The following is a 27,881-nucleotide window of genomic DNA, read 5'->3' as shown; positions in this document are numbered from 1 at the left end:
CACTTATTATTTCTCCTATGATTTAGGGTTAATATTGTTTTGAAAAAATGGCATTTATTTGTTCCTTCCACGCTTCCTTCTATGCAGGTGTTTATATTTTAATTAGAAGGGAAGCCCTGGATGAAGAAAGGAATTGTCAAATGATTGAGACAAATTGATCTCCATGATGGAATCGCTAATGTTAACCATGGTTCCTTTGTTTTATTTCTTTCAGACTTCCGCTACAACGATCTTGTTTCTCCACGTTACCTGGACTTAATAGCCAATCTCTCTGGGTGCACTGCGCATAGGCGGTTCCCAAACTGCTCCGACATATGTTATCATCAAAAATACCGAAGCCACGATGGCACATGTAACAATCTCCAGCATCCAATGTGGGGAGCATCCCTCACAGCATTTGAGAGAATTTTGAAACCAGTTTATGAAAATGGTTTCAGCCTCCCGAGAGGTACTGATTCCCACCACCTGTACAATGGCCACCCTTTACCACTCCCTCGCCTCGTTTCTACAACAATGATTGGGACAGAGGCGATAACTCTAGATGACAAATTTACACACATTCTGATGCAGTGGGGCCAATTCCTGGACCATGATTTGGATCTAACTGTGCCAGCTCTCAGTATGTCTCGGTTTTTTGATGGAGAGTCTTGCAGTTCTGCGTGCAGTAATGATCCCCCTTGCTTTCCAATTATCATCCCAGAAAATGATCCTCGAGTAAGAAATGCTAAATGCATGTTTTTTGTTCGCTCCAGTCCAGTATGTGGCAGTGGTATGACTTCCTTATTAATGAAGTCAGTATATGCCAGAGAGCAGATCAATCACCTCACATCGTATATAGATGCATCAAATGTGTATGGTAGTACAGACCGTGACTCCATGGAAATTAGAGACCTTACAAATCAGCATGGTATGTTAAAAGAAGGTGAAGTTGTACGAAGTTCTGGTAAACGGATGTTGCCTTTTGCCACAGGCCAAACTATAGAATGCTTGAAAGATGAAAATGAAAGTCCAATTCCTTGCTTCCTGGCAGGAGATCATAGAGCAAATGAACAGGTTGCGCTGACAGCTATGCATACCTTGTGGTTCCGTGAACATAATCGTATTGCAGGTGAGCTACTGAGATTGAATCCTCACTGGGATGGTGATACTGTTTATCAAGAAGCACGAAAGATTGTTGGAGCGCAGATGCAGCACATCACATACCATCACTGGCTCCCCAAAATTCTTGGAGACGTGGGAATGAAAATGCTAGGACCATATAATAGCTACAATCCAAATATGAATGGTGCGATTTTTAATGCTTTCGCCACAGCAGCTTTTAGGTTTGGTCATACATTAATCAATCCTATTCTCCATCGATTGAACAGTTCTTTTCAACCAATTCCAGAAGGTCACCTTCCTCTTCACAAAGCTTTCTTCTCACCATTCAGACTTATCCAAGAAGGGGGTATTGATCCACTTCTCCGTGGCCTTTTTGCATCTGCAGGGAAAATGCGAGTCCCTTCAGAGGTTCTCAATTTAGAATTGACTGAAAGGCTCTTTTCCATGGCTCATGCTGTAGCTTTGGACTTGGCAGCAATGAACATTCAACGGGGTCGTGATCATGGCATCCCCTCCTATTCGGATTACAGAGTATTCTGTAACCTGAGTACTGTTCAGACTTTTGAAGACTTACAGAATGAGATTAAGAATGCAGAAGTAAGAGACAAACTAAGAAGGTGAGTGCCATCTTATTGTAAAAATCCAGGTGTAGGGGAAGAAAAAATGTTTTGTTTCTCTTTACTATACTGTTGCAATATGCAAGAAGATACCCTTCATCTGAAGCTGTGTAAATATGGTGGAAGCAACATCAAAGATAATGAGAGTCAAATTTCCAGTGGGAGGTATTGATATTTTTCTAATTCTGGACTACATCTATGGTGTTGGATGTGATTTCATGTAGATGACCTGTGTCAATGTATACACTTTTTGAGAACTTTTTTTCAGATTTTCTCAAGGGCTACTTTGATTTTTGAGGGTTATGTTTTGGTTTTCAAAAATCACTTTTTCTCACAAATTTATTAGCTGATGCAGTCAGAAAACAACAATACTTTATGCATTTGAGTTGACACATAGGTAAAGGTAAAGTCACCATAGACCTACCATAGGGCTGTGCTCTCATTGGAGAGAAAGTCTACAAGTGATGATTTAACCTAAGTGGCACCACACCTCAGGTGAGAGCTGAGGTTGAGAAGGACAGTCCTTCATGGTGATCTCAGCCAGTGTAGGAATTGAACCCACACTGTTGACATCATTCTGCATTGCAACTAGCTTCCCAGACAATTGACCTAACTCACCTCTCAACATATGGAGTATTTGCACTCACACAAAAGCAGCCCAGCTACTTGGGCTTATTTTTCTCATTCTCTGGAGCTGGCTCATCACCCTATCACTTATCTTCTTCCTGTCCTCTCAATCACAGGCCACTAATGAGACTATTAGCAGCAAGCATAGCAAAGAAACTGCCTGTGATTGGAGACACTTGTATGAAGGTGATTTTTTTTTGGTTGGTTGCCCCCATGATTGAATTTTTCTCCCCCAAACATTTTGAAGCTGATTTCCCCTCCACTCCTTTATATTTGAATGCAGCCGTCCAAAAATCAGCAGCTCAACGAACCAATAGGTACTAAAGCTGATGTTGAAATGATAATGTTTGGAAGTTCTGCTACAATTAGACAGCACAAATGATATATATTCTGACTCAGGTTATTTATTTGACCATCAGTAATGCAAGATTTTCTGATACCCATGCCAAAATCATTTTTTTATTAAATGTGGTACACCAAGATAAACTCCTTTAAAAATTTAATTGAATAAAATTGTGCAACACAAAATTTATATTAAAGTGATACTTCTCATTTGGGAACAAGATATGTTTCTCAACAAATTAGGCTGCAGTTCAATTCTTGGCCAATACTTCTGAACTCAGATTGGTGAAGGTCATTGCAAGACTGCTAGACCAGTTTTAAAGGAATAAGTATAATCTTGACACAGTCGAAAATCACAAGGTTTTTTTTTCTATTTAGATTGTCATGTTCATGTTTATAGTTTTGAAATGGCAATGGGGTACAAAAATCTTCTCCATCTCTATGTAAAAATGGCATAAATGTTAAAAATTTGAAAACCTATGGGCCTACAAATTAGATTACTTCACTAAATAAGTTTGCATACACCTGTTCATGTAGGAGAAGAAAATTATGAACATGGAAAGTAGCGTAAAAAGAATCATTATCCAGTTAATTAGCTGTGTAATTTCCTGATATTCACAAGGTGCAATGGTAAAGGAGCTTTTGACTAATTATAGCAATCAATATCTCAATAAAACAGCTTTGACATGAAGAAAGCATGTCAATGCAACATTGTCTCAGCTCCTTCTCATCATCCATGCTGCAGGAAGTTAAGGTCATATAAAAATACACTGCTCACACCCTAACTCATACCAAGTCTTGTTCAAACATGTTTGCTGCTTTATATTGGCTCCTAGTTTGCCAGGACTTCAATTTGGCATTTCCATCTGTGTTTTCAAATTCCATTATGGCCTTAATCCTTCCCTTCCCTTTTTAACCATAAAGTCTCCAAGATATCTGTGATCATCCAATTTTACTCTTTAGTGCATCTCGTAATTCAGTCACTCTGTAGATGCCTGAGACTTAAGCTGTAGAATTTTCCTGTTAAATCTCATTTTGTTTGCCTCTCTCTCTCCATTACTAAAACACTGTTTTGAACCTAACTCTGTGCTCAAACTTCATTATCAACCCTAGTACAGTCAATCAAAACTGCCAACTTGGGTCAGAAGCTGTCTGGGGTTTTAGAATTTACCACAATTTTGGTTGAGCTTTGTTCAGGCTTTTGGGCATTTCAAGTCAAGCTGGGTTGGATAAAGTCAATGTTCATTGAAGCATGGGAATAGGCTGGTGAATAATGCAGTGAAGCCAACAACTACCACACTATGCCAATTCATTGCCAAGAGAATTTTCAAAGTACATTTCTATTTTATTGAATTAAACAAATAATACCTGGCACATTCTAAAAACGTACGGCTTTCAGACAGTTTTTGGACAGCCTTATTTAAGGCACTGTATATATCCTTATATGGATTGGTGTCCAGGTTTGTTTTATAAAGCTCTTAAACTGCCTCAAGTGAAAATGCCAAATAAGTGCAAATAGCAATCATTGTACCACATGGTAATGCAGAAGATTGTGTATCACATGCAGTTAGCCAGAAAGATGATCCTATTCTTTAGACATTTCGTGAATGGTAGTTTTAGATTTGCAAGTGAGAAACTCCTTATAAAGCATTGCTCACCAAAATTTACTTCAAACTCTAGGTTATGCAAATCTCTCTCAACGCGAAGACTGTCAAAAATAATTAGTGGATAGTAACGGAGAGTAAATGTCATATATACATTATTTAACTAAGAAAAATGAGCCATCCTTTGTTGTCTCTTCTCTTAGTAATACTTGTATTTGAGAAGGAACGTAAATTTTAACTGAAGTAAAAACAAAGAATTGTCAGCATGTGGATACAAATGCAACAATGGCAATGAGTTTCAGTCTTCCAAACGTCTTTGATTAGATTAGATTACTTAGATTACTTACAGTGTGGAAACAGGCCCTTCGGCCCAACAAGTCCACACCGACCTGCCGAAGCGGAACCCACCCAGACCTATTCCCTTACATTTACCCCTTCACCTATCACTATGGGCTATTTAGCATGGGCAATTCACCTAACCTGCACATTTTTGGATTTGTTGGAGGAAACCGGAGCACCCGGAGGAAACCCGGGCAGACACGGGGAGAATGTGTAAACTCCACACAGAGAGCCACCTGAGGCGGGAACTGAACCCGGGTCTCTGACGCTGTGAAGAAGCAATGCTAACTACTGTGCCACCCATGCCATTGTGCCAGCATTTCACCCATATCCCTCTAAGCCTTCCTATTCATTTACTCACCCAGATGTCTCTTAAATGGTGTAATTCGAGCCACCTCCACCACTTCCTTTGGCAGCTCATCCTATGCACGCATCACCCTCGATGTGAAACAGTTACCTCTCAGGTCCTTTTTAAATCTCTTCTCTCTCACCTTAAACCTTTATCCTCCAGTTTTAGACTCCCCACCCTAGGAAAAAGAGCTTGTATATTTAGCCTATCTGTGTCCCTCATGATTTTATAAACCTCTATAAGATCACCCTCAGCCTCTGACACTGCAGGGAAAACAGCCCCAGCTTATTCAGCTTCTCCCTATAGGTCAAACTTTCTAGTTCCGGCAACATTCTTGTAAATCTTTATAAATCTTTGCTAATAAAACTGTAATTTATAGTAAGTTTAAAACACTTACAAAATTTGATAGCCATTTCAAACTTGAAATGGATGTGAGAAAATGTTATATATCATGTTAAATGGAAGTCATTTCTATATTTGCTGTAAAAATTTGTGATTGAATTGAGGTCAGTCAGGTAGACCTCAGTATATGAGTTCCCTGATTGTGGCTGTTAATCTGGTCTAATCAGGGAGTCCTGGCTGACAAATATAAACAGGAGCGTCAGAGGTTCAATTCACTCTAAGTGCCAGCTCTGAGGGAGTTGGATCAGTGTCGTATACTATGCAAGTGTAATTAAAGGGTGACTTGATGATGGGATACTAGCCTTCACAGAGTTATTTCAGTGGCAACAAGAGAAAAATACACTCCTGAAGCAATGTGGTTGCAACAGTTGCTTTTGAATTGAGAGAAACATTTCTGGCATCATGCTGTTATTTGGGGAGATTGACTCACTCGATCCTGCTGTGACCAGTATGTGGATATAATGCATTATTTTTTCTGGGCAAATTACACTGGGGCAGATGAAATACCACAAGTAACTCTCCTGACAGCTTGAAGACCAGAAGCTTTTTTTCAGTTATTAGGAGTCTAATGTTTCCTGAGGCAAAAGATATTAAAACCTTTCAAGACTTGATGGATTTAGCTAAGGAATATTATGACCTCCCAGCCTCTTCTAATTCTAAGACGTAAATGGTTTTACTTGGCAGCTTGATAACCAGAGAAAGATGTATCAGGATTTTTGACGACTAACAGAGGTATGTGACTTTAGTTTAACCCTAAGTGAGATGTGGGATTAATATGTAGGATTAATGATGTGACCACACAAAAGCACCAACTAGCTGAAGCCCTAGTGGAGCTTAAACTGGCACAACAACTAGCTTTGTCAATAGAAAATGAGACAGGTGGAGTATAGAGGTTACAGGGTATTTTACGGAAGTGGATGTCCTTGCCAGACCAACTAAGCTTGTGGAGCACCACTTAAGTGAAGGCCTTACTCAGGACGTATCTTGAACTGAGGGACTCAAGGTCAGCCCGCAGCAAAATCCCAAAACAAAGCCAAGTCTCTGCCAAACCAATAAAATTTGAGGATCCAGGCCAGCAGGCTGGTATGCAGGATTGAGACAGCAGAAGTGTCCCACTAGGCCTGAATTGATTATGAGAACTCATAGGCCAGTATCCAGGAGAGTGCACATCCTGGAAAATCCACTACAGCTGGTTTGGAACTGTTAAAATTGCTTAGTAACATCCAAATCAAAATAAATATCTGATTAAACAGTCATCCAGTTCTAATGGATGTACCAATGATTGCAGAACCAGTCTTTACCAAAATTCGTTCTGGACTCCAATCTTTACATTTGCACAAAACCTTGGCTAAACTGAAAACCTATACTCTGGAACCTCCACAGATTAAGGGTACAACTTCGGTTCCGGGGTATCTTAAGAGAAGCAGCTGGTTCACTTACCAATAATTGTTGGGCCCGAGCTTCATGGTGCAAAATTGGTTGTGAAAGATTCAACTTGATTGGCTCAACATATTTTGATAAAAAAATGGCTGCCTAACTAAATGTCTGGAAGTTTTTCATGAAGGTGTAGGAACTATCAAAGGAGCCAAGGCCACCTTACATATTAATCAGGAAGCAATTCCACAGTTCTGCAAGGCCTGTCCACTGCCATTTCTCATAGGTGTAAAAGTTGAGGCAGAAATCATGAAGCTGGAAAGCAATAGAATCATCAAACCAGTACAGTTTGCAGAATGGGCAATGCTGGCCATACCGATTGTAAAGCCCAATGGGTCGATTAGCCTTTGTGCAGATTTCAAACAAATGGTAAGCTGCTTTTCGCAGCTGGATAAATACCTGATCCCTCGCATAGAGGGTTTACATGCAAAACTAATGGTGAGGGTATTGTGCTTCACAAAGCTTGACATGAGCCATGCTGTAATTAGGAGAAAGTGAGTCGAGAGTATGTTGCTGGAAAAGCACAGGTCAGGCAGCATCCAAGGAGCAGGAGAATCGATGTTTTGGGCCAGAGCCCTTCATCAGGAACTCTACCAGCATCATCCAGGGATTTCCAAAATGAAGATGTGTGTGAGAAGTTACGTCTAGTGGCCAGGATTGGATGCAGACATAGCCAGTATTGGTGGGGCCGTGTCCAAAGTGCCTTTAGGGACAACAATTATCACCAGAAGTTTGCCCACATTCATGGGAACGGTTGGGTAAACCCTAGACTCAGTTTCATATCAGCTATGTCGGTCATTTCATGTTTTTAATCATCATAGATGTCCAAAGTGTTTGGATGTGCATAGAGTTCATTCATCAAATATGAGGACGCCATTAGAAAAGCTATGAGCATTATTTGCAGTACAGGGTTTTTTGAGGTGTCCATCATTTACCAACAGTGAATTTGAGTATTTCCTATAGTCGATTGGCATTCAGCATGTAAGGACAGCTCCATACCATCTATTGTCCAATAGTCTAGCAGAAGAAAGAGTACAAACTTTGAAGGCAAGCTGAAAGAAAAAGCTTACATCTTCACTCGATAGCAAACTGCCAGGATGGCTCCAGTAGAGTTGCTCATGGGGAGAAGACTTTACACCAGGATAAACCTGATCTTCCGGGACCTAGAGGGTGGGAGGTGAAATTGCATCAGGAATCCCAAGACTCCTCTAATTGAGACAGAAGTTTATTTTATGGGACAAAGTTTGGTGTAGGAACCACAGGAATGGCCATGTCTGTGTCAGAGACATAGCTGACATGAGGTCATATCCATGACATACAACATTCAAGTAGGAGAGGTGGTCCTGACCAAGCCCCTGGACCACATGAAAGCTGCAACCTCACAAAAGGGGAAAGAGCAAAACATATCTGGCCCCTCAGAACATCCAGCAAGACTGTCACAACCTGTGGACTTAAGCCCTTCATCAGGCATGACCTGCTCTGCTTTTCAAGTGCCATCATTTCGACTCTGACTCTCCAGCATCTGCAGTCCTCACTTTCTCCTTATTGTATATAACATTCAGGAAGATTTGGGAAACACAATAGTCAGAGAATGTGTGATGTGGTGTGTATCTGACAGTTGGATCATGCTGTCACACTGGTCAGTTCCTGACCAGTAAAGTACGAACCAACAACGGTCAATCTACCTTCATATTTCTTCAGCGGTTAGAATTTCCATTAAACAAATGGATAGAATCCATCACAACAAGCAAGCATACAAAAGAAAGAAGATGTGCATGTAACTGACAGACAATCCGCAGCTAACAGGCTAGCATCAACCTCGAACCGGAGACGCTGAGTATTGATATGAATTTGATTCAAGAAGACAATTTCAGTGAGAATGGACGACAGAAAGTAAATCATTGAATATTCATCTGGAAGGGGGAATGATTTCAGGACTCGATCAAGTTGTAGTCTTCATTATAAAGAACTCACTGCTCTCAATAAACTCTCACAAATGTTTCAGACTATGTGTTGACAGGGGGTTGAGGAGACCAATCAGGGCCAGTTTACATCATAATTATCTATATTTCAACACTATGGTACATGAGAGATGAAAAACCACTTCATTAAGAAGTTTAATAGTGTTGTGAGCAGAATCCCAAAAGCAAAACATATACTTGGGTATTTCAAACCAAGATTGGGCACAAGTAAAGAATAATGGCCCTCCTACATTATATATTTGACCTACAAAAAAAAGAGTTAGGACAAACTGACCCAAGTTGAGTTTTTCTGCAACCATGAACTGTGTGTAATTAACACTTTAAGAACAGGGCAGTAGCACCAATTGGATGTGATCTTTGGAACCCTTTGCGATCTGCAGTGGGGTAAGAGAGTTGTGGGGGTGGGGGGGTGGGGGGAGGGGGGTTGTACTGATAGTCTTAAACATATCCTTCTTGAAATAATGGCACAGAGGCCTGTGTCCCATCACCAAGTCACTCTTTATTCACTGGTGCACAGTGGCCAGCCAGCTCGGAGGAGATTCTAAACTGATTTAAAATTTTACAAAATTAATATTTATTTTAAATCCTAATGTTTTTTGAATTTCACCTTCTCTCCTCCCTTGGATTGCCCAAATGTCATTAATACTTTAAAAATAACCAGCATCCTTTTAAAAAAAATAAGGGTAGTTTTGCAATATATGTATCATTTTCTGCACATCTTGAAGTTTCAACAGGGAGTTTGTGTAGTGTTATGGTATTTTACATTTATCTCCTGGTTATACTGGTCAGCCAAGGTTTTCCTGGTTGGCTTATTAACCTGGGCCAATCAATAACCTCAGTTAACAAAGCCTACCTTGTTCCAATCACTACATCCCTCCCCCACTAAATCAGGGATGTAGCTCTGGACTTAGGCTCGTAGCTCCTCTTGCCACACTTTCGCCCAGGTCCAGTTTCACCAACTTGGACTCAGACACTGGCGACGTGTACAAGACTGTTGCCCATCTCTTGCATCCAGAACATCTCTGAAGAGTCTCCTCCTCTTCCGGTGGCAACTATAATTGAGACTGCATTCATTTTGGATTCTGAGGTTTCCTCAAAATTAGGTGGCAATTTCTACCAGGCCTTCGGGCTGGTCTGAGGGGCCAGATATGTTTTGCTATTTTCCAGTTTGAGGTAATGGCTTTCAGGTGATCTGCATGTTTGTCTGGACTGTATCACTGACCCAAACTTTGTAAGGCACAGGACCTGACCTCATGTCAACCTCAGCTCATACCTGTACAGGGCCATTTCCATAGTCTCAGCACCAAACTCCAGCCCCTGAATTAAATTGTGTCTCTTGCTTAGAGGAGGCATGTAACAGGTGTTGGTGTTCCTGCTGCCATTTCAGCCTTCCCCTTAGCTGTTGAAATATCAGGTTTAACCTGGTGCGGAGTCTTCTCCCCATCAGTAACTCTACTGGAGCTATCCCTATTGTTGCATGCAGGGTTGTCCTGTAATTAATCAGGAACTGGGATCGTTTGGTATCAGTTTGAAGCTGTAGGCTGCTGCTTCTTTAAGCATGCTTTCAACTTTTGGGCTGCTCTTTCTGCTAGACCATTGGACATTGGCTAGTGTGGAGTTTTCATTTGGGCAGTGCCATTGAACTTTAGGAAATATTCAAATTCCCTGTTGGTAAATGACATCCCCATGTCTATGACCAATACTTTCAGGAGTCCATGTATCACCAATGATGCTTGCAGCTTCTCAATCATCATCCCAAAGTTTGCTGAGCAAACTTTATGCACTTCCAACCACTTTGAATGTCTTGTGCACAATGACCAGGAACATTAAGCCCATGGTAGGACCAGCATTTCACACATACAACCAAGTCCAGGGTTTACCCGGTCATTTCCATGGATGTGGAGGTATTGCCACCAGCTGCATTTGTCCTTGTTGGCACTCTGGGCACTGCCCTACCAACACAGTTATGTCAACATCAAATCCTGGCCACCAGACATAGCTTTCTTGCCAGCATCTTGGAAACCCCTGGATACCACTGACTTTACTTGGGACAATCACCCTTGCTCCACACAGGATTATACCATCCTCCACCTCCCCCCACACCCCCCCCTCCCCCATTACCACCAGTTGTTTCAGTTTCACTAGCATAGGATCTTTTTCTATGCAGTCAGATATTGTCAGTGGTGACTGGAAGGGTGTCCAGAAAGATTTTAAAACCAAAATGAACTCCTGCAAGGGAGGCACCACCAGTGGAGTATCTGGCCACAAGAGGTGGTTCAAGGCATACGCATTAGCCACTTGGTTTCATGGACTGTGTACTAGCTTGTGTAAAGGGCCCAATGCTGATTTCTACCAGAAGCTGAGTGTCACCACTTTGTCTTCCTTCAGTAGTCCTAGCAGGAGTTTGTGATCTGTTACTATAACAGATTTCCATCCATAAAAGGTATTGGTGGAACTTCCTCACACTAAAGTCAACCTGAAGTCTGAACTGAAGTCAAGCTTTCCTTCTCTTGCTAGAGCATTGTATTCCTCTCCAAAGGGCCACGAGTCAGCTAACACAATCCCAATACCATACGGAGAGGCATCGCATGTCAGCACCACCTCTCGCTTTGGATTGTAGTGGTCCCATCGTAGATGACGATTGCTGCTTTTTTGATTTCACGACCATCTCTGAGGCTGACTCTCTTTTTCAGTAGCAGGTGTAAAGATGCAAAGATGAAAGTCAGGTTACATATGAAGTTTCTGTGGTAAGTCTTTCCTTAGGAAAGTGAATTAAGCTCCGGTACAGACATGAGAGCCAGGCGCCTTTGATTGCCTTCACTTTGTCTTCCAATGGGTATAAGTCAGTTTTGTCGACTCAGTAACCCAAGTACATCACTTGGGGCACCTGGAACATGTTTTTCATGGATAAGGCACACGCTGGCCTGAGAAACATTTAAGTACTATGTCCAAGTTCTCTAAGTGCTCTGTATTAGTTTTCCCTGTTTTTAGTACATTATCCAAAAAAAGGAGTAACCCTTGTAAAATATTCTCCACAGTCTGCTGGAAAAGAGCACAAACTGATGACACCCCTAATAGCAGTCTTGCATACTGATATAAACCCTTATGGATATTAATTGTAGCAGACTTCTAGGACTTCTCATCCAGTCATAATTTCAGGTAAATGTGTCTCATGTCTAGTTTCATAAAGGACAACCGCCCCCACCCCATTACATACAAATCCTCTATCCAAGCTGAGGGGTGATCTTAGAGGTTTATAAAATCATGAGGACCATGGATAGGATAAATAGACAAAGTCTTTTTCCCTGGAGTGAGAGAGTCCAGAACTAGAGGGTGAGGGGGGAAACAAAAAGATATAAGAAGGGACCTAAAAAGCAACATTCTCACACATTGGTGTGTGCATGAAATGAGTTGCCAAAGGAAGTGGAGGCTGGTACAATTACAGCATTTAAAAGGCATCTGGATGGGTATTTGAATAGCAAGGGTTGAGAGAGATATGGGCCAAGTGCTGGCAAACGGGACAAGATTAGGTTAGGATATCTGGTCAGCATGGACAGGTTGGACCGAAGGGTTCATTTTAATGCTGTATATCTCTGACTATGACTATAAGTGATCAGGAATTTAGAGCAGCAAGAAGAGGTTTACTGTTTGCCTAAAGTCCCACCCAACATTGACCCGAGCCATTAAGCTTCACAATTGGTATGACCAGTGCTGCCCATTCTGCAAACTGCACTGATTTGATGATTCCTTCACTCTCTGGCCTCCTGATTTCCAGCTCTACATCTGCACACAAGGCAAATAGCACTGGGCGGGCCTTGGGAAGTCTCTGAATTGCATTCTAGTAAACACGTAAAGTGGATTTGGCCCCTTTGATAGTCCCAAGCCCTTCTTGAAAACCACCTGGATATTTCACTAGAACTACACTGATGCAGCCATTTTCCAGTCGAAAACTGTGGAGCTAATTTAAGTGAATCTTTCTCAACCAATTCTGTTCTAGTAGGCTTCGGTTCCCCACTTTTACCACCAGGGGTAACTGTACCAACTCTTTCTAATACTCATAACTTTAATCTGCTATGGTCCCCCAGCGTATGTTCTCAGTCTGGCAGAGATCTTGTACAAGCTTAAAGGTTGGAGTCCTGAGCAAAACTTGTTAAAGATTCAGATGCATTGATATCAACCTCTCTGGGAACTGGGTTACTTTTAAATCAGTTCCGATTTGGGTGTCACTAAGCAATTTACTTGTTCCAACACACGCGTAGGGAGACTTTTCAGGGTGTGCACCCTCCCCGATACCAGTCTGAGTTTTATTACTCAAGTCAGGCCTTATAGGACTCCTTGGCTATCTCGAGCTCACATACCTTCAGCAACTACAATGGCTCGCTGGCCCAGATTGTGAAGAACTGTTTAACCACTTGACAGTTTCAGCTTTGTTGTGGGATTCTGATGTGTGTTGGCCATGGGTCCTTCTGCGCAGGACATGCCCTGCATGCCTACACTCAAGTGTTGTTCCCCAAGCTCAGTCAGATAGGTGAGGCTGTCTACTTCCATTGCAATGCCCTGTAGTTCCACTTGTTGTGTATTCTAATGATAAGGTGAGCTGCAGTGCCTGTTTGAAGTCCAGCTGGGCATCAGTTAGTGGGCGCTTCTACATGATTACATCATTGCCCACATACCAAATGGTGTCTCAGCATCTCATTCAGGGTTAACTCAAATCACATGCCTCTATCAGCCATCGTAACCTCGTCAAAAATCCTGATGCACATTCCCTTGGTTCTGTAACAACCAAATAAAATCAACAGAACCTCAGGAATAGAGGAAGCTTGGCGCTGTAATATTCCTTAATCAACTCCAGCAGCTCTCGTATGGAGTTATCGTCAGATGCCTTTGGGAAAATTAAGCCCTTTATAATCAAAAAGGTGGTGGGTCCACATGCACGCAGAAGGATTACTCATTGTTTTTCATCTGCCCCAACATAATTTGCCCAGAAAAAAAAAGATATCACACTCCTTCCACATACTGGGCCTAGTCTTCAACAGCAGGGTCAATGAGTCAAGCTTCCCAAGTCGAAGCATGCTGCCAGGAATGCTTACCCCCAACTCCAAGATGACAGCTGTATGCAGCAAACGATGACAAACTCCAAGATGATAGCAAATGTCCTTCCAACATGTATTGTTTTCTCCCATGGCCGCTGAAATAACTGTGCAGATGCCAGCCAGCTCGGAGTCAGTCCTCAACTGAGGAGATTCTAATCTCCTGGTGACTTTTTCCCTTTTTAATTAAACTATGCAAAAAAAAAATACAAACAAACAAATTCAGTAAACAATAAACAGCAATTTACAGGGGAAGGGGTAGCAAAAATAAAACTCCAAAACTCACCATGCAACCTATTCACAGGGAATTGTGGATGAACCCTGAACCCCAAACCCCACCTTAATTTACCAAAGAGGAAACAGTAGACACAAATACATGCAAACAGTCTGATCAACCCAATAATAAAAAGTACATATTACACAAGCCCCTAGCAATCCAGCACACGGCCCGCCCCTCCCACATTCTGGCCATTCAAAGGTAGTCCACTCCATGTGGATTCTGGTTCTGTCTGCCCTGACACCGTCCGGCCACCTCTTGGACAGTTTGTCCCATTACCATCTGGGACAACGGAGATCAGGACGGCCTTCCAGCTTCATAATCCACCCCTAGGCACCATCCAGTTCTCAGACCACCTACGCACCTTCTGGCCACCTCTAGGACAGCCCCAGTACCTTCTGGTATGACAGGACAACATACCCATTTTCCTATTCTTGGCTCAACCTACTCACTGTCTAGTTCAGGGATGGCCTATCCACCCTCCAGCTTTCAGTATGACTTATTACCCTTCTGGCTCACAGTAAGGCCTGCCAACCCCAGGGACACCAAAAGACAGTGCAGGTGATAAAACCAAAAAGAAAAGCTGAGTCCATTACCAAAACAAAGTCCACTCCCGAAGGCAGAGTCCATTCCAGAATGTAGCAAATTTTTTTTTATTTCAAAAATATACTTTATTCATAGAATGATTTTATGGTCTGTACATTGGATCATGCCATACATATGTCCATATTTACAAACACAGATTCGACTTTATCCTTGTCATTCGCATTTACAATCCTGTGCATTTTTCAATCTTGTACATATACATATATTTGGCTGGGGCATCAGCAGAGCCCCAAAAAACGTCCGCATGGGCCCCCTGTTCTTCTTTAGGCAGGCCGATTTTACACGGTGGTCTTTCCCCACCGCGCCTTGGCGGCAGCTGCCCCAAGCTTCAGCGCGTCCCTCAGCACGTAGTCTTGGACCTTGGAATGTGCCAGTCTGCAACACTCGGTCGGGGTCAACTCCTTCAGCTGGAAGATCAACAGGTTTCGGACCGCCCAGAGAGCGTCCTTCACCGAGTTGATGATCCTCCAGGCGCAGTTAATGTTCGTCTCAGTGTGAGTCCCGGGGAACAGGCCGTAGAGCACGGAGTCCCGCGTCACGCGCTGCTCGGGACGAACCTCGACAAGCACCACTGCATTCCTCTCCAGACTTCCTCTGCATAGGCACATTCCAGAAGAAGGTGTGTGACAGTCTCGTCCCCCCCGCAGCCACTTCGAGAGCAGCGTGCGGTGCGGCAGAGAGTCCGGGCGTGCATAAAGGATCTCACAGGCAGAGCCCTTCTCACCACCAGCCAAGCCACGTCTTGGTGCTTGTTGGAAAGTTCTGGCGATGAGGCATTCTGCCAAATGGCTTTGACAGTATGCTCAGGGAACCGCTCGACAGGATCCGCCCTCTCCTTTTCCCGAAGGGTCTCAAGGACGCTACGTGCTGACGCTACGTGCTGGACTTGTGGTCAAAGGTGTTTTTCCTTATAAATTTCTCCACGAAGGACAGGTGATACGGAACGGTCCAACTACTCGGAGCGTTCCGCGGCAGCGAGGCCAGGCCCATCCTTCGCAACACCGGGGACAGGTAGAACCTCAGTACGTAGTGACACTTGGTGTTTGCGTACCGGGGATCCACGCACAGCTTGATGCAGCCACACACAAAGGTGGCCATCAGGGTGAGGGTGGCATTGGGCGTGTTTTTTCCCCCATTGCACCGGTCTTTGTACATTGAGTCTCTTCGGACCCGGTCCATCTTTGATCTCCAAATGAATTGGAAGATGGCCCGGGTGACTGCGGCGGCACAGGTCCTGGGGATAGGCCAGACCTGTGCCACATATAGCAATACTGAGAGTACCTCACACCTGATGACCAGGTTTTTTCCCGCGATGGAGAGCGACCGTTGCCCCCATCTGCCTAGTTTCTGTCTCATCTTCCTGATCCGCTCCTCCCAGGTCTTGGCGCACGCCCCAGCCCCCCCGAACCAAATACCCAGCACCTTCAGGTGGTCAGTCCTGACGGTGAAGGGGATAGAGGATTGGTCGGCCCAGTTCCCGAAGAGCATGGCCTCGCTCTTGCCTCGGTTTACCTTGGCCCCCGAGGCCCGTTCGAACTGGTTGCAGATGCACACGAGTCTGTGCACGGACAGCGGATCCGAGCAGAAAACAGCGACGTCATCCATGTACAGGGAGGCCTTAACCTGCAGGCCCCCGCTGCCAGGAATAGTCACCCCTTTCAGGCTCGCATCCTTCCTGATGGATTCGGCAAATGGCTCTATGCAACACACAAACAAGGCGGGTGAGAGGGGGCATCCCTGCCTGACTCCAGATCTTACAGGGAAGCTATCTGATTCCCACCCATTGATTGAGACTGCACTGACAATGTTGGTGTAGAGCAGTCTGATCCAATTTCCGATTCCCTCCCCAAAGCCCATTTTGGAGAGGACATCCCTCATATATGTATGCGATATCCTGTCAAAGGCTTTCTCCTGGTCCAGGCTGATGAGGCAGGTGTCCACCCCCCTGTCCTGCACGTAGGCGATCGTATCCCTGAGGAGTGTGAGACTCTCAGAGATCTTCCTGCCCGGTACAGCACAGGTTTGGTCCGGGTGGATCACCGATCCCAGAGCAGACCTGACCCGGTTGGCGATGACCTTTGACAAGATTTTGTAGTCTGCATTTAACAGTGAGATCGGTCTCCAATTTCTAATTTCCTCCCTCTCCCCCTTCCGCTTGTAGACGAGGGTGATGATGCCTTTCCTCATGGATTCACTCATGGTACCTGCCCGGAGCATACTGACATACACCTCCAGCAGGTCCTGGCCGATCAAGTCCCAAAGAGCGGAATAAACCTCGACCGGTAAGCCGTCGCTTCCGGGAGTTTTATTCTTTTCAAAGGACTCGAGGGCCTTGGTCAGCTCATCCAGAGATAGCGGCTGGTCCAGCCTCTCTCGTGTTCCGTCATCTCGGACCTCCGTGATAGAGGACAGGAACAACTGGGAGGCCGCGCTGTCGGTCGGCTTCGAGTCATACAGGCTGGCGTAGAAGGATTTGCTGATCCTCATGACGTCAGCCTGAGATGACGTTACCGAGCCATCTTCTTTCTTCAGGCTGCTGAGCACGGAGCTCTCTTTGTGCACCTTCTGGAAGAAGAAACGTGAGCACGTCTCGTCCTGCTCCACCGAGCGGACCCTGGACCGGAAGATTATCCTGGAGGCCTCCGAGGCAAAGAGCGAGGCTTGCTGGCCCTTCACCTCCTTGAGGTCCTCCGTGACATCGACCCCCATCGTCTGTAACAGGAGCAGGTTCTGCATACTTTCCTGGAGCTGGGACAGTTTTCCCCGCCTCTCTCTCGCCTCCTGGGCACCTTTGAGGATAAAGAACCTCTTGATGTTCCCTTTTACCGTTTCCCACCAGTCCGCTGGAGACTCAAAGAGGGGCTTCACGGTTCTCCAACCTGCGTAATCCCTCTTGAGCTCTTCGATGTTTCCCGGGGTCAACAGCTTAGTGTTCAGTTTCCACGTTCCCTTGCCCGCCCGCTGTTCGTCCTGTAGGTGACAGTCGGCCAGCAGGAGGCAGTGGTCAGAGAAGAACACCGGCTTGACGTCGGTGGATCTGACCGAGAGCATTCGGGACACAAACAGGTAATCTATCCTTGAGCGGATAGACCCGTCTGCCCGTGACCAGGTGTATCTACGCTGCGCTCCATCTGCAGGGGCGCTGAAGACGTCGTGCAGCTTGGCGTCTTTGACCGTTTCCATCAGGGCCCTGGACGTAGCGTCCGGTTTACTGTCCCCCCCGCCGGATCGTCCATCAGCATCAATGATGCAGTTGAAGTCTCCGGCCAGAATGACCGGCCTGGACGTAGCCAGCAGCAGTGGAAGCTGTTGCAGGACGGCCAACCGTTCACTCTTACCCACTGGGGCGTACACGTTGATTAGTCTCACGGGAGCGTTTCTGTATTTGACATCCACGACGAGGAGGCGCCCGCCCACCACCTCCTTAACCTCGGAGATGGTGAAGTTGCCTCCCCGCAACAGGATACCCAGGCCGGAGGCGCGGCTATCGTTGCCCCCCGACCACACTGACGGCCCGTGGGCCCACAAGCTCGACCATCTCCTGTAACTGCTGAGGTGCGGTATCCCACACTCCTGCAGAAACAGGATATCGGCTTTGACGTTGGCCAGGAAGACCAGCGTTGAAACACATCGCATAGCCGCTTTAATGCTACGCACATTTATGCTGGCAATTTTAAACCCCATTTTAACAGTTTACGGGGTTACCAGTGTCCATTTTCTTCTGGTCTTGCTCCAGTGGGGTAGCTGCGTGCATCCCCGTGGTGACAGCAAACTGCTGGACCTTCCCAGGGCTGAGGTAGTTGTCCGGCTCCACGCTGGAGTCATTTCCCCGCTCTGGTGTCATTGTGTCAGACCCAGGGTCCGCATCGCCCCGTTCTCCATCTGACAGCAGGGCTGTCACTGGGACGCTGCTCCCAGTTCCCTGGAGCTGTGGGCCGGTCGGTACCCCTTGGTTCTCACCGGGTAGGGGAAGGCCTTCACCCATCCCCTCAGAGGGATCGTCTTTTCCTTCTTGGGCGGTGTTGCCCTCCTTTCTCCCCACGGCGCTCTGCCTCTTCCTCTGGAGGCGACCCTTCTTGCGCCCGTCCTCACCCTCGGAGGAGCTGCCTGTATCCTCCTCTTGGAGGTGTCTCTTCCCCCTTCGCTTGGTGGCTTTGGGGCCCTCGAGAGGTTTCCTTTTCCTGTTTTTAACGATAATCCACTGCTCTGCCTCCTTTGATCCCTCCTCTTCCATTTCCTCCGTCTGTCCTGCAGGAGCTTGGGTCGGCTGCTGCATCTCCCCGCTGTCTGCCGCCTGCTCCTCTACAACCTTCCCTTCCTTCTGGGTGCCTCCAGGCACCGTTCCTTTGCTGATTCGCGGTACCTCGTTGGACTTTGTCGGTCCGCGGCTCGTGTTGCCACCTCCGGCCATCTGTGCGTAGGTGGCGGCTCCTCGTCTTGGGCAGGCCTTGTACATGTGGCCCGCCTCCCCGCACAGGTTGCAGCTCTTTTCCTCCCGACAGTCCTTTGTCAAGTGACCCTCCTGTTTGCAGTTCCTGCAGATGGTCACTTTGCAATCCACCGCCACGTGTCCCGACTTCCCGCAGGTTCGGCACACTTTGGGCTGCCCTGCATATGTCAGGTAGCCTCTGCTCCCTCCGATTGCGAAGCTCGAGGGTGGTTGGAGGATGTTCCCACTGCCATCGGCCCTCAGAGTTACCTTGACCTGCCTCTTACTGGTCCAGATCCCAAAGGGGTCGGTCACATCGGTGGCTTCTCCCTCAACTTGGACATACCTTCCCAGGAAGGTCAGGACATCAGCCGCTGGAACGTAGGGGTTGTACATATGGATTGTAACAACCCGATTCCTCTGTGCAGGAAGCACACACAATGGGGTCACCGACAAGATGGAAAACAGCGGCTCCCCTTCCTTCTCCTTGAAGACCTTCAGGAGCTGTTCGCACTACTTCACGCTTCTGAAGGTCACATCGAAGTAGCCTGCCCCAGGGAAATCCTGCAGGCAGTACACGTCTGCAGCTGCAAGGCCGCAACACTCCAGCAGAACTTTCTTCACAAACACTGTCCGATCCACCGGTGTGTGCTCCTCCACCTTCTTCACAGTCACCCTGACTGTGTTCCGAATGCCCTGGCCCGGGCGGCGAGTGGCTGCTGAGGCCATAGCTCAGAGGTTGGCTGGTCCCTGAATTGGCGTTAGGCCGAAGCCAGCATGAAGATCCACCAAGAGCAGGTCAGCACAACCAAACGATCCTCCAACGTCCAATCACGATCCAGCGATGGTCTCCAGCAGCTCCGGCGACTCGCAACACGACCCCCGCAGTACTTCCCCCGCCAGCACGCTTCTGCTGCGTCGAACCTCCAACACTCGAGCAGAATCTCTTCCTCTGGTCCTCAGGAACGACACATATTCCGAGCCAAAAGGCCAGAATGTAGCAAATGCACACTTCACAGAACATACACAGGTGTTAAGTCTCTGGATGGGCCTGATACATCCAGAAGCCCAGGCCTACTCAGAGGTACAGTTGACTCACAGGGACTCAGTCCAAACATCAAAAAGAGAAAACGCATCCAAAAAAAAAAGTGTAGACATTAAAACCTATAGTGCAAGTGCTAAGCCCTACCACAAAATCAACATTGTCTTTACTCAAAAAACAAAGAGTAACACACAGGCAGCAACCAGCCAGTGAGAAATGAAATGCAATAGTAAAACACTGACCATCCTCAAAAAAAGGAATAATTGAAATACACGGGTTGTGGCTAGACAGCTCAGAGTCAGTCACTTGATCTGAGGAGATTCTAATCCACGATTAGTTTTTTAAAAATTTTATTATAAACAGTGCAGTTTACAAACAATCAATATTAACAGCCATGTACAGAGAAGAACAGCAATTTACAAGGGAGAGGAGCGGCAAAGCCAAATCCTACTGTTCAATCAGTTTTCAGGGAAATGAGGACAAACCTCAAATCTCACTTTCAGTCATCACAGAGGAAGCAGTAATAAATAAATACATGACAGTCCAATTAGATAAGAAACAGTGCATAGAATATAACACCCCCTCCAAAGAAAACCCAGCAAGCCACCCATCTCTCCCACCTTCTGGCCACTGCAAGGCAGCCTGCCCCTTCAGCTCTCTGTCCAGCTCATGTCACTTCCGGCCTTCGGTCTGCCCTGACACACCTTCCGGCCATCTCTAGGACAGCTGTCTTGTTTCCTCAACCTTCCAGGAGGACAGCAATCAGGATGGCCTACGTGGCTTCCTTAACCGCCCTCTCGCATCTTCTGGTCACCTCTAGGACAGCCCATCTCATTACCTGCTTGGGGTGACAGCACTGAGGACGGTCTACCTGCCTTACGGCTCTCTGTCTTCCCCTACATACCATCCGGCTCTCACCTACCCTGCATCAGGTTTTTTTAATGGCAGTCTGTCATCTAAAAGATGGTTGTTTGCACCATAGCAGTCAATTTTGTTAAGTAACGTGTACAACTATGTTTGTTCATGCTTAATTATTAAGACCTTACAGAACTGAAACAGATACATGTGCTTCCTCTAAAACCTACTGTAGAATGGCTTATTTTCACCCATTGACTGTCAGATATCTTTGGAATGGGTTATGCAATTTAACTTTAACTCCTTTGGTAACATTACATTATACAACAAAATTCAGCAGATAATAGGCAGGTGCTATCACAGCTGTAAAGAGTAAACCATATTGGAAGAGACGAACAGAAATGAAAAGCACAGGTGGCTGAGAAAAAGGACTGAGTGAGAAAAGAGTCCAGAAAGCCATGTGCCATCTCAACTACCATCTTCCATTGTAGCAAAACAGTAGAGAATACAATGCCAGAGTGGGGTTCCTGAGCCATACCAAGGGATACTTAACAAAATTGACTGCTATGGTGCAAACAATCATCTTTTAGATGAGAGGCTGCCATTAAAAAAACTTGATGCAGAGTTCCTGGAGAAATCAATCTTCTAGTTTTTCTTTACGTAAATATTAAACAATTCAGGGAGAGGCACACAAACATCTACTGAAATGATTTACGACACAATCTAAAAGGAAGAATGATATGACAACCAGGAGACCGAAATAAATCTTTGCAGACTATTCTGACACGAATAATAGGAAACAGCTGACAAACATTATGAAATAAATGTCGAGAAAAATGAGCAGTATAGTAAAATTACCAGCTTAACAGCAATTAATATTTCATTTAATGTCATTGTGGTTTAGAAGAAGGTGTTGGATACATTGTGTTGAATCTTCCCAGCTTCTAAATGATATGGGCATTTGCAAGAAACTTGCGAAAATAGGCAAGATCAGCAATAATGAGATTCTCACATTGAGGCAATAAAGTTATGATCAGTGAAATGGGAATGTTAGCAGTGAACGACAAGAGGGTTATTAGCACCTGTTTGCACACATTAGCACATCATTATTCATTAATCTCATCTCATTTATATGCAGTTTCCTATTGTCCCACATGACTGATAGAAACTAGCCAGCAACAATTCCTGGCATAAAAATTGGAGCATTTACCTGGCAGCTCCTCTGGGCTTCGAACTTGGACAGCTGTTACCAACATTATGAGAACTCATTGAGTGAAGGTGACCTCTGTTTCCCTAATCATGATCCAGATTGCAAATGCACAGTGAAGATGAAAATGGCTGAAACCACACCCAGAGGGGGTGGGCTAAGTGTTACATTCTGTAAAAGAGGGGGCTTCACCCTTATGCAACGTGAAGACATTCAAAGGGCAACAGCATCCAAGCACTGTAGACCATATCATTGACATGGCTAATCAATCCACAAATGACTGTGATGCATGAGAAACATATTGGCCAGAAGAAGTCATCCGACTTGCCAAAATTGTGACCACCTTCCACAGTCCCATAGCTTGCACATGGTGCAGAACTTTACTTCTTGAGCACATCGTGTACTGCTGAGGGTGATTTGGCTCTGCACCTTCAATGCTACAATTGCAGACTGCTAACAAAGATTATTTCATAGAATCTCTGCAGAAAGAGGCCATTTGGACCATCAAATCCACACTGACCCTCTAAAGGGCATCCCATCCAAACCCATATCATATATATGTTGACTCTCACATTTACCATAGCTAATCCAACTAGCCTGTACATCCCTGGAAACTATGGATAATTTAGCATGGCCCAACTTGTCCTTCAATGTAATTTAACCTGTCTATCCTATTTAGGCTGATGAGTACCATGTTCTGATATTATCGCACAAGCAGTGACACACTCGCACCCATACTCTGTCCCTGCTCAGCTCAACTAAGTCTTGATCCCTCTGAACAGCCACAACCTTATCTAAGATTAATTAAATTAACATTTTGTTTAATCTATTTTTGTTGGAATCAGACCTAAGGCAGGTAAATGGATTTCAAGAGGACATCAACCATGATCTATTAGAATGGGATAGCAAGTCAAAGGACTCATTAGCTTATTTATCATATTCCAGTGTAAATCTACATATAAGAGGCAGATTAAGGATAAGTAGAGCAGTTGTCCCTGGCAGAGGTTGGAGGTTGAGTAAAGGGAAATCTAGTTTTCATGCACAGATAACAGTTGGCCTTTCTGTCTACTTGCCCACCACCTCATTCGCATGTCTTTTCAAGCTTGCAGAAATAAATGTGGTATTTGACCCCCAAATGCTCACAAATACACATCTAGCTCCTCATCTTAAAAAAACTTACTTAATTCTTCTTGGATTCTTTTACATCTGTGTCATATAAATGTAATGTGATGTACAGTCAACAGTCTGGATTATGACACTTCAGTAGCAGCCATTTTCCATAAAAGCTTCAAGCTAATTGCACGATCATGATTCTTTCTTGCACTATTTTGGTCTGGACTGTTTTCTGTGATAGTGAATTCCACAGACTCATCACTTTCTAGATGAAGAAATTTCTCCACCTATTACTCTTGAATGGTTTATCCTGAATCATTTGACTGTGACCCATGATTCTGAACTCCATCATCATTGGGAGTATCCTTTTTCATCTAACCTCTCTAGTCCTGGTAAAATTCTTTATGTTTCTATGAGATCTCCCCTTATTCTTCTGAACTACAGCAAATACAATCCTAACTGATTCATGACTCCTCATACATCAGTCTGATAAATCTTTGCTGCAATCTCTCTATAGCAAGAATGCCCTTCCTTTGATATGATTTGGAGATGCCGGTGTTGGACTGGGAAGTACAAAGTTAAAAATCACACAATACCAGGGTATAGTCCAACAGGTTTAATTGGAAGCACACTAGCTTTCGGAGCACCAATGAAGGAGCGGCGCCCCGAAAGCTAGTGTGTTTCCAATTAAACCTGTTGGACTATAACCTGGTGTTGTGTGATTTTTAACTTCCTTTGGTAAGGAGACTAAAACCACTCACAACCTTGCACAATTATGACAACTAAGAACTTTACTGTTACTCTCAATGCAAAATTCAGTTCAGTGTCTTGATTAACATACATTAAATGAGAACTCGAATTTTATTCTGATAAAGTGAGAAACTTGTGTAGGAGTTTTGTTTCCATTTTTACTTAGCTGAACTGTGATAAATTTATGGAAATTATAAATGCAGACAAATGTATTTACATTATCACTGCCTTATTTACAGTAGAATGGGATATTCATTTGCATATGTTCCAATGAGGCCAACTTTGACAAGGGAGTCTCCAAAACATCCACCTTCTTCTCCAACCGAGGATTCACCAGCATAGTTGTCAACAGGACCCTCAACCGGGTCCGACCCATCTCCCGCACTTGTGACCTCCCTCTCTCTTTTCACTCCCGCAACAGCAATAGGGTTCCCCTTGTTCTTATCTACCAACTCACCAGTATCCACATCGAGAAGCTCATCAGCTGCCATTTCCGCCACCGCCAGACACATATTCTCCTCCCCTCCTTTGTTTGCCTTCCACAGGCACCATTCCCTCTGGAACACCCTGGTCCACTCTTCCTTCACACCCAAGACTCCTCTCCCTCTTCTACCACACTCCACACCCCCCCCCCCCACCACCTCATACCAAAGCCCTGGGCACCTTCCCCTGCAACCACCAAAGTATAACACCTACCCATTTACCTCCTCCCTCATCAGTTTCCAAAGGCTCAAACATACCTTCCAGATGAAGCAGCACTTTACCTGCACTTCTCACAATCTAGTCTGCTGATTCACTGAAGCATAGACTGGGCGATCGCTTCTTAGAACATCTATGTTCTGCCTGCAAAAAAGACCCTGAGTTTCCAATTGCTGTCACTTTAGCGCACCACACTGTTCCTTGACCAACACCTGTCTCAGGCTTGCTGCAGTTCTCTAGCAAAGCTCAGCGCAAGCCAGAAGCACAATATGACATTTTCCACTCAGGGACCCTGCAACCCTCAGGACTCAATATTGAGTTTAATAATTTTAGTGCCTGAACTCCCCCATATCCTAGCCCCATACACCAGGCCTTGTTATCACATAGTCTGCCATTACACACTATCTATTGTTAACAACCAACAGTCTTCATTAACAGCTTTTCACCCTCCCAGCCAGCTTGTTATCGACTCCTTTCTCTGTCCAAATTTCCTCCTCTCTCTCTGGGCTCTATCCTCACCTATTGTTTACTCTTTACCCCCTCCCCCACCCCATCTTCTGCATATAAATCAACATTTTCCAAGCTATCATCAGTTCTGAGGAAGGGTCACTGGACCTGAAATGTTAAAATTGATTTCTCTTCACAGACTAGGAGAAAGTGAGGATTGCAGATACTGGAGATCAGGGTCCAAAGGTGTGGTGCTGGCAAAGCACAGCAGGTCAGACAGCATCCGAGGAGCAGGAGAGTCAACATTCCTGCATAAGCCCTTCATCAAGAATGACATTCCTGCTGTGCTTTTCCAATGCTACATTTTCCTCTTCACAAATGCTGCCAGACCAGCTGAGCTTTTCTAGCAACTTCTGTTTTTGATCTTGAGCATCAGCTATAGGCACAGCAGTGTATCCATGAGGCTTCAAGTTACATGAATAGTACATTTTCAGATATGGTCAGCCTGCAACTTCAGGAAGTACAGTCAGAGAAGGAATGCGACCATCACTTAGAAAGATAGGAGGCAGGTACTCAGCAAAACCCCACCTCTCTCAAGAGCAGATTTTCTATGTTGTGAGAAAAAAAGGGAGAATAAAGTTGAGGATACTCAATAGTGGAGACAGCTGTGGGTGGCAATGGGGGGGTGAGATTGAAATGGCTCTGACATTAATTTTCACATCCTGCCTGGCCACAGGAAGAATGGATGTGAGCTAATGTGGTACCATTATTCAAAAATGGTATTGGGGATAAGACAAGAAACTACAGGATCGTGAGTGTAACATCAATAGTAGTGGAACTATTAGAAAACAAATTCAGAGGGATCAAATTAATCACTGTTTGGCTAGGCAAGGATTAATCAAGGATAGTCAGCATAGCTTTATAATGGGGCAATCATGTCTAACAGATTTGATCGAGTTTTTCACAAAGGTCACTAGGTGTGTAAGTGAGGATAGCGCAGTTGATGTGGTCTTCATGGATATTTGAAGAGGACTCACATGACAGACTGGTTAAGAAGCTAAGAGCCCAGAAGAATCAGGGCAAATTGACAAACTGGATCCAAAACTGGTTTATTGGCAGGAAACAGAGGGTGATGGTCAAAGGGTGGTTTTGTGACTGGAAACTTGTGTTTCTTGCTGTTTGTTGTGTACATTAATGATGTAAACATGATTGTAGGATACATTTTGGGAGGCCTGACAAGGTGAGGGAGTACACAATGAATAGTAGTTCCATAGGAAGTCACAGAGGATCAGAGGGACCTTGGAATGTATGTCCATACAAGGCAGCACGTCAGATGGATAAGCTGATTAAGAAGACATACAGGATACTAACCTTTATTATTCAGCAAGTTATGAGGAAGCTGTAAAAGATGTTATTTAGGCCACAGCTGGAATAATATGTGCAATTTGGATTGCCACACTTTAGGAAAGATGCGATTACACTAGAAAGAATGCAGAAGAGATTCACCAGGATGTTGCCTGAGCTGAAGGGATGCAGCTATGAGGAGACACTAGTTAGGCTGTGGTTGTCTTCCAAAGAACAGAGAAGGCTGGGGGCAATCTGATTAAGGTGTACAAATTGTCAGGAGCTCAGACAGGATAGATAGCAAATAAAACTTGCCTTCAATAGGGGCGTCAATAGCCGGTGGAATAGTTTTTAGGTGAGGGTCAGGTTAAAAGGTGATTTAAGGAAAAGCAAATTCATTTTTAAGGAAATCCACTGCCTGATAGGGTGGTAGAGGGAGGAACCTTCTAAACCTTGAGGGCTTCAAATCCATAACATACAAGGCTAGAAAATAGAATTAGAACAGATGTATATTTGATGACCATCACAGACGTGATGAGCCGAAGAGCCTCTTCTTGTACTGTAACAACTCTAATAACGCTGAGATGTACAAGATTGTTGAAGCTCAGCAGCAAAAAGTTTAGAAAATTTCAGGTTGGCACTGTAACAACAACATTGAGCTCAAGGAGCTGTTATGGAGGCACCCATTAGTCCTTTAAAGCCTTTGAATTATTCCAGCATCATTGGGATGCCAACATAGTCTCCAGAATCATGATTTTTCAAAGCCTGCTTTCACTTGGCTTAAGGCCCACAGCCCTTTGAAAATCAAAGCCAATTATTTTATCATTCAGAGTGATTATGCACAGACAGGACAGGTTAGAGGAAACATCAGGAAATATCTGCCACTGAGGAGTCTGGGGTTCCATGTGGGTAGGAATACAGACAAAGGCCAGCTATGGGGTGTTTTTTTGGGGGGGAGGGGGGGAAAGCTGTGGAGTGGGAAGGTCGTCTGTATAGTGAATGTTGCAGTTTGAGGACTCTGCACCAGGACTGGGATTGGGGTAGAGGAAGGCCTGCTTGGGGCGTGGGGACAGGAGTGAGGAAATAGAGATGGGGGAGGCCTGTACAGGGATACCAGGAACCTTCTTTTTGTCCAGGCATGACAGGAAGACTGTAAGAAGATTGGGACACTGTAGGGGAATGGGAGAGATCAGATAGGTTGATTGGAGGAAAAAGGAAAAATATA

The 27,881-nt window shown here is 44.9% G+C and overlaps 1 protein-coding gene across 2 annotated transcripts in view; it reads left to right on the top strand.

The window, feature by feature from the left end:
- Positions 1-27,881, top strand: part of LOC140477143 (peroxidasin homolog) — a 583,119-nt gene that overhangs the window by 504,974 nt on the left and 50,264 nt on the right. For both annotated transcript variants that reach the window (XM_072570507.1, XM_072570508.1), the window contains exon 17: positions 215-1,718. In XM_072570507.1, the coding sequence (XP_072426608.1) occupies positions 215-1,718 (1,504 nt within the window). The remainder of the gene's footprint in view (positions 1-214; positions 1,719-27,881) is intronic.

This window comes from Chiloscyllium punctatum, chromosome 5 (assembly GCF_047496795.1).
Source record: "Chiloscyllium punctatum isolate Juve2018m chromosome 5, sChiPun1.3, whole genome shotgun sequence".
In the NCBI taxonomy this organism is placed as follows: Eukaryota; Metazoa; Chordata; class Chondrichthyes; order Orectolobiformes; family Hemiscylliidae; genus Chiloscyllium; species Chiloscyllium punctatum.
The sequence above is the reverse complement of the archived record's forward strand: the minus strand, read 5'-3'. Positions and strand labels throughout refer to the sequence as shown.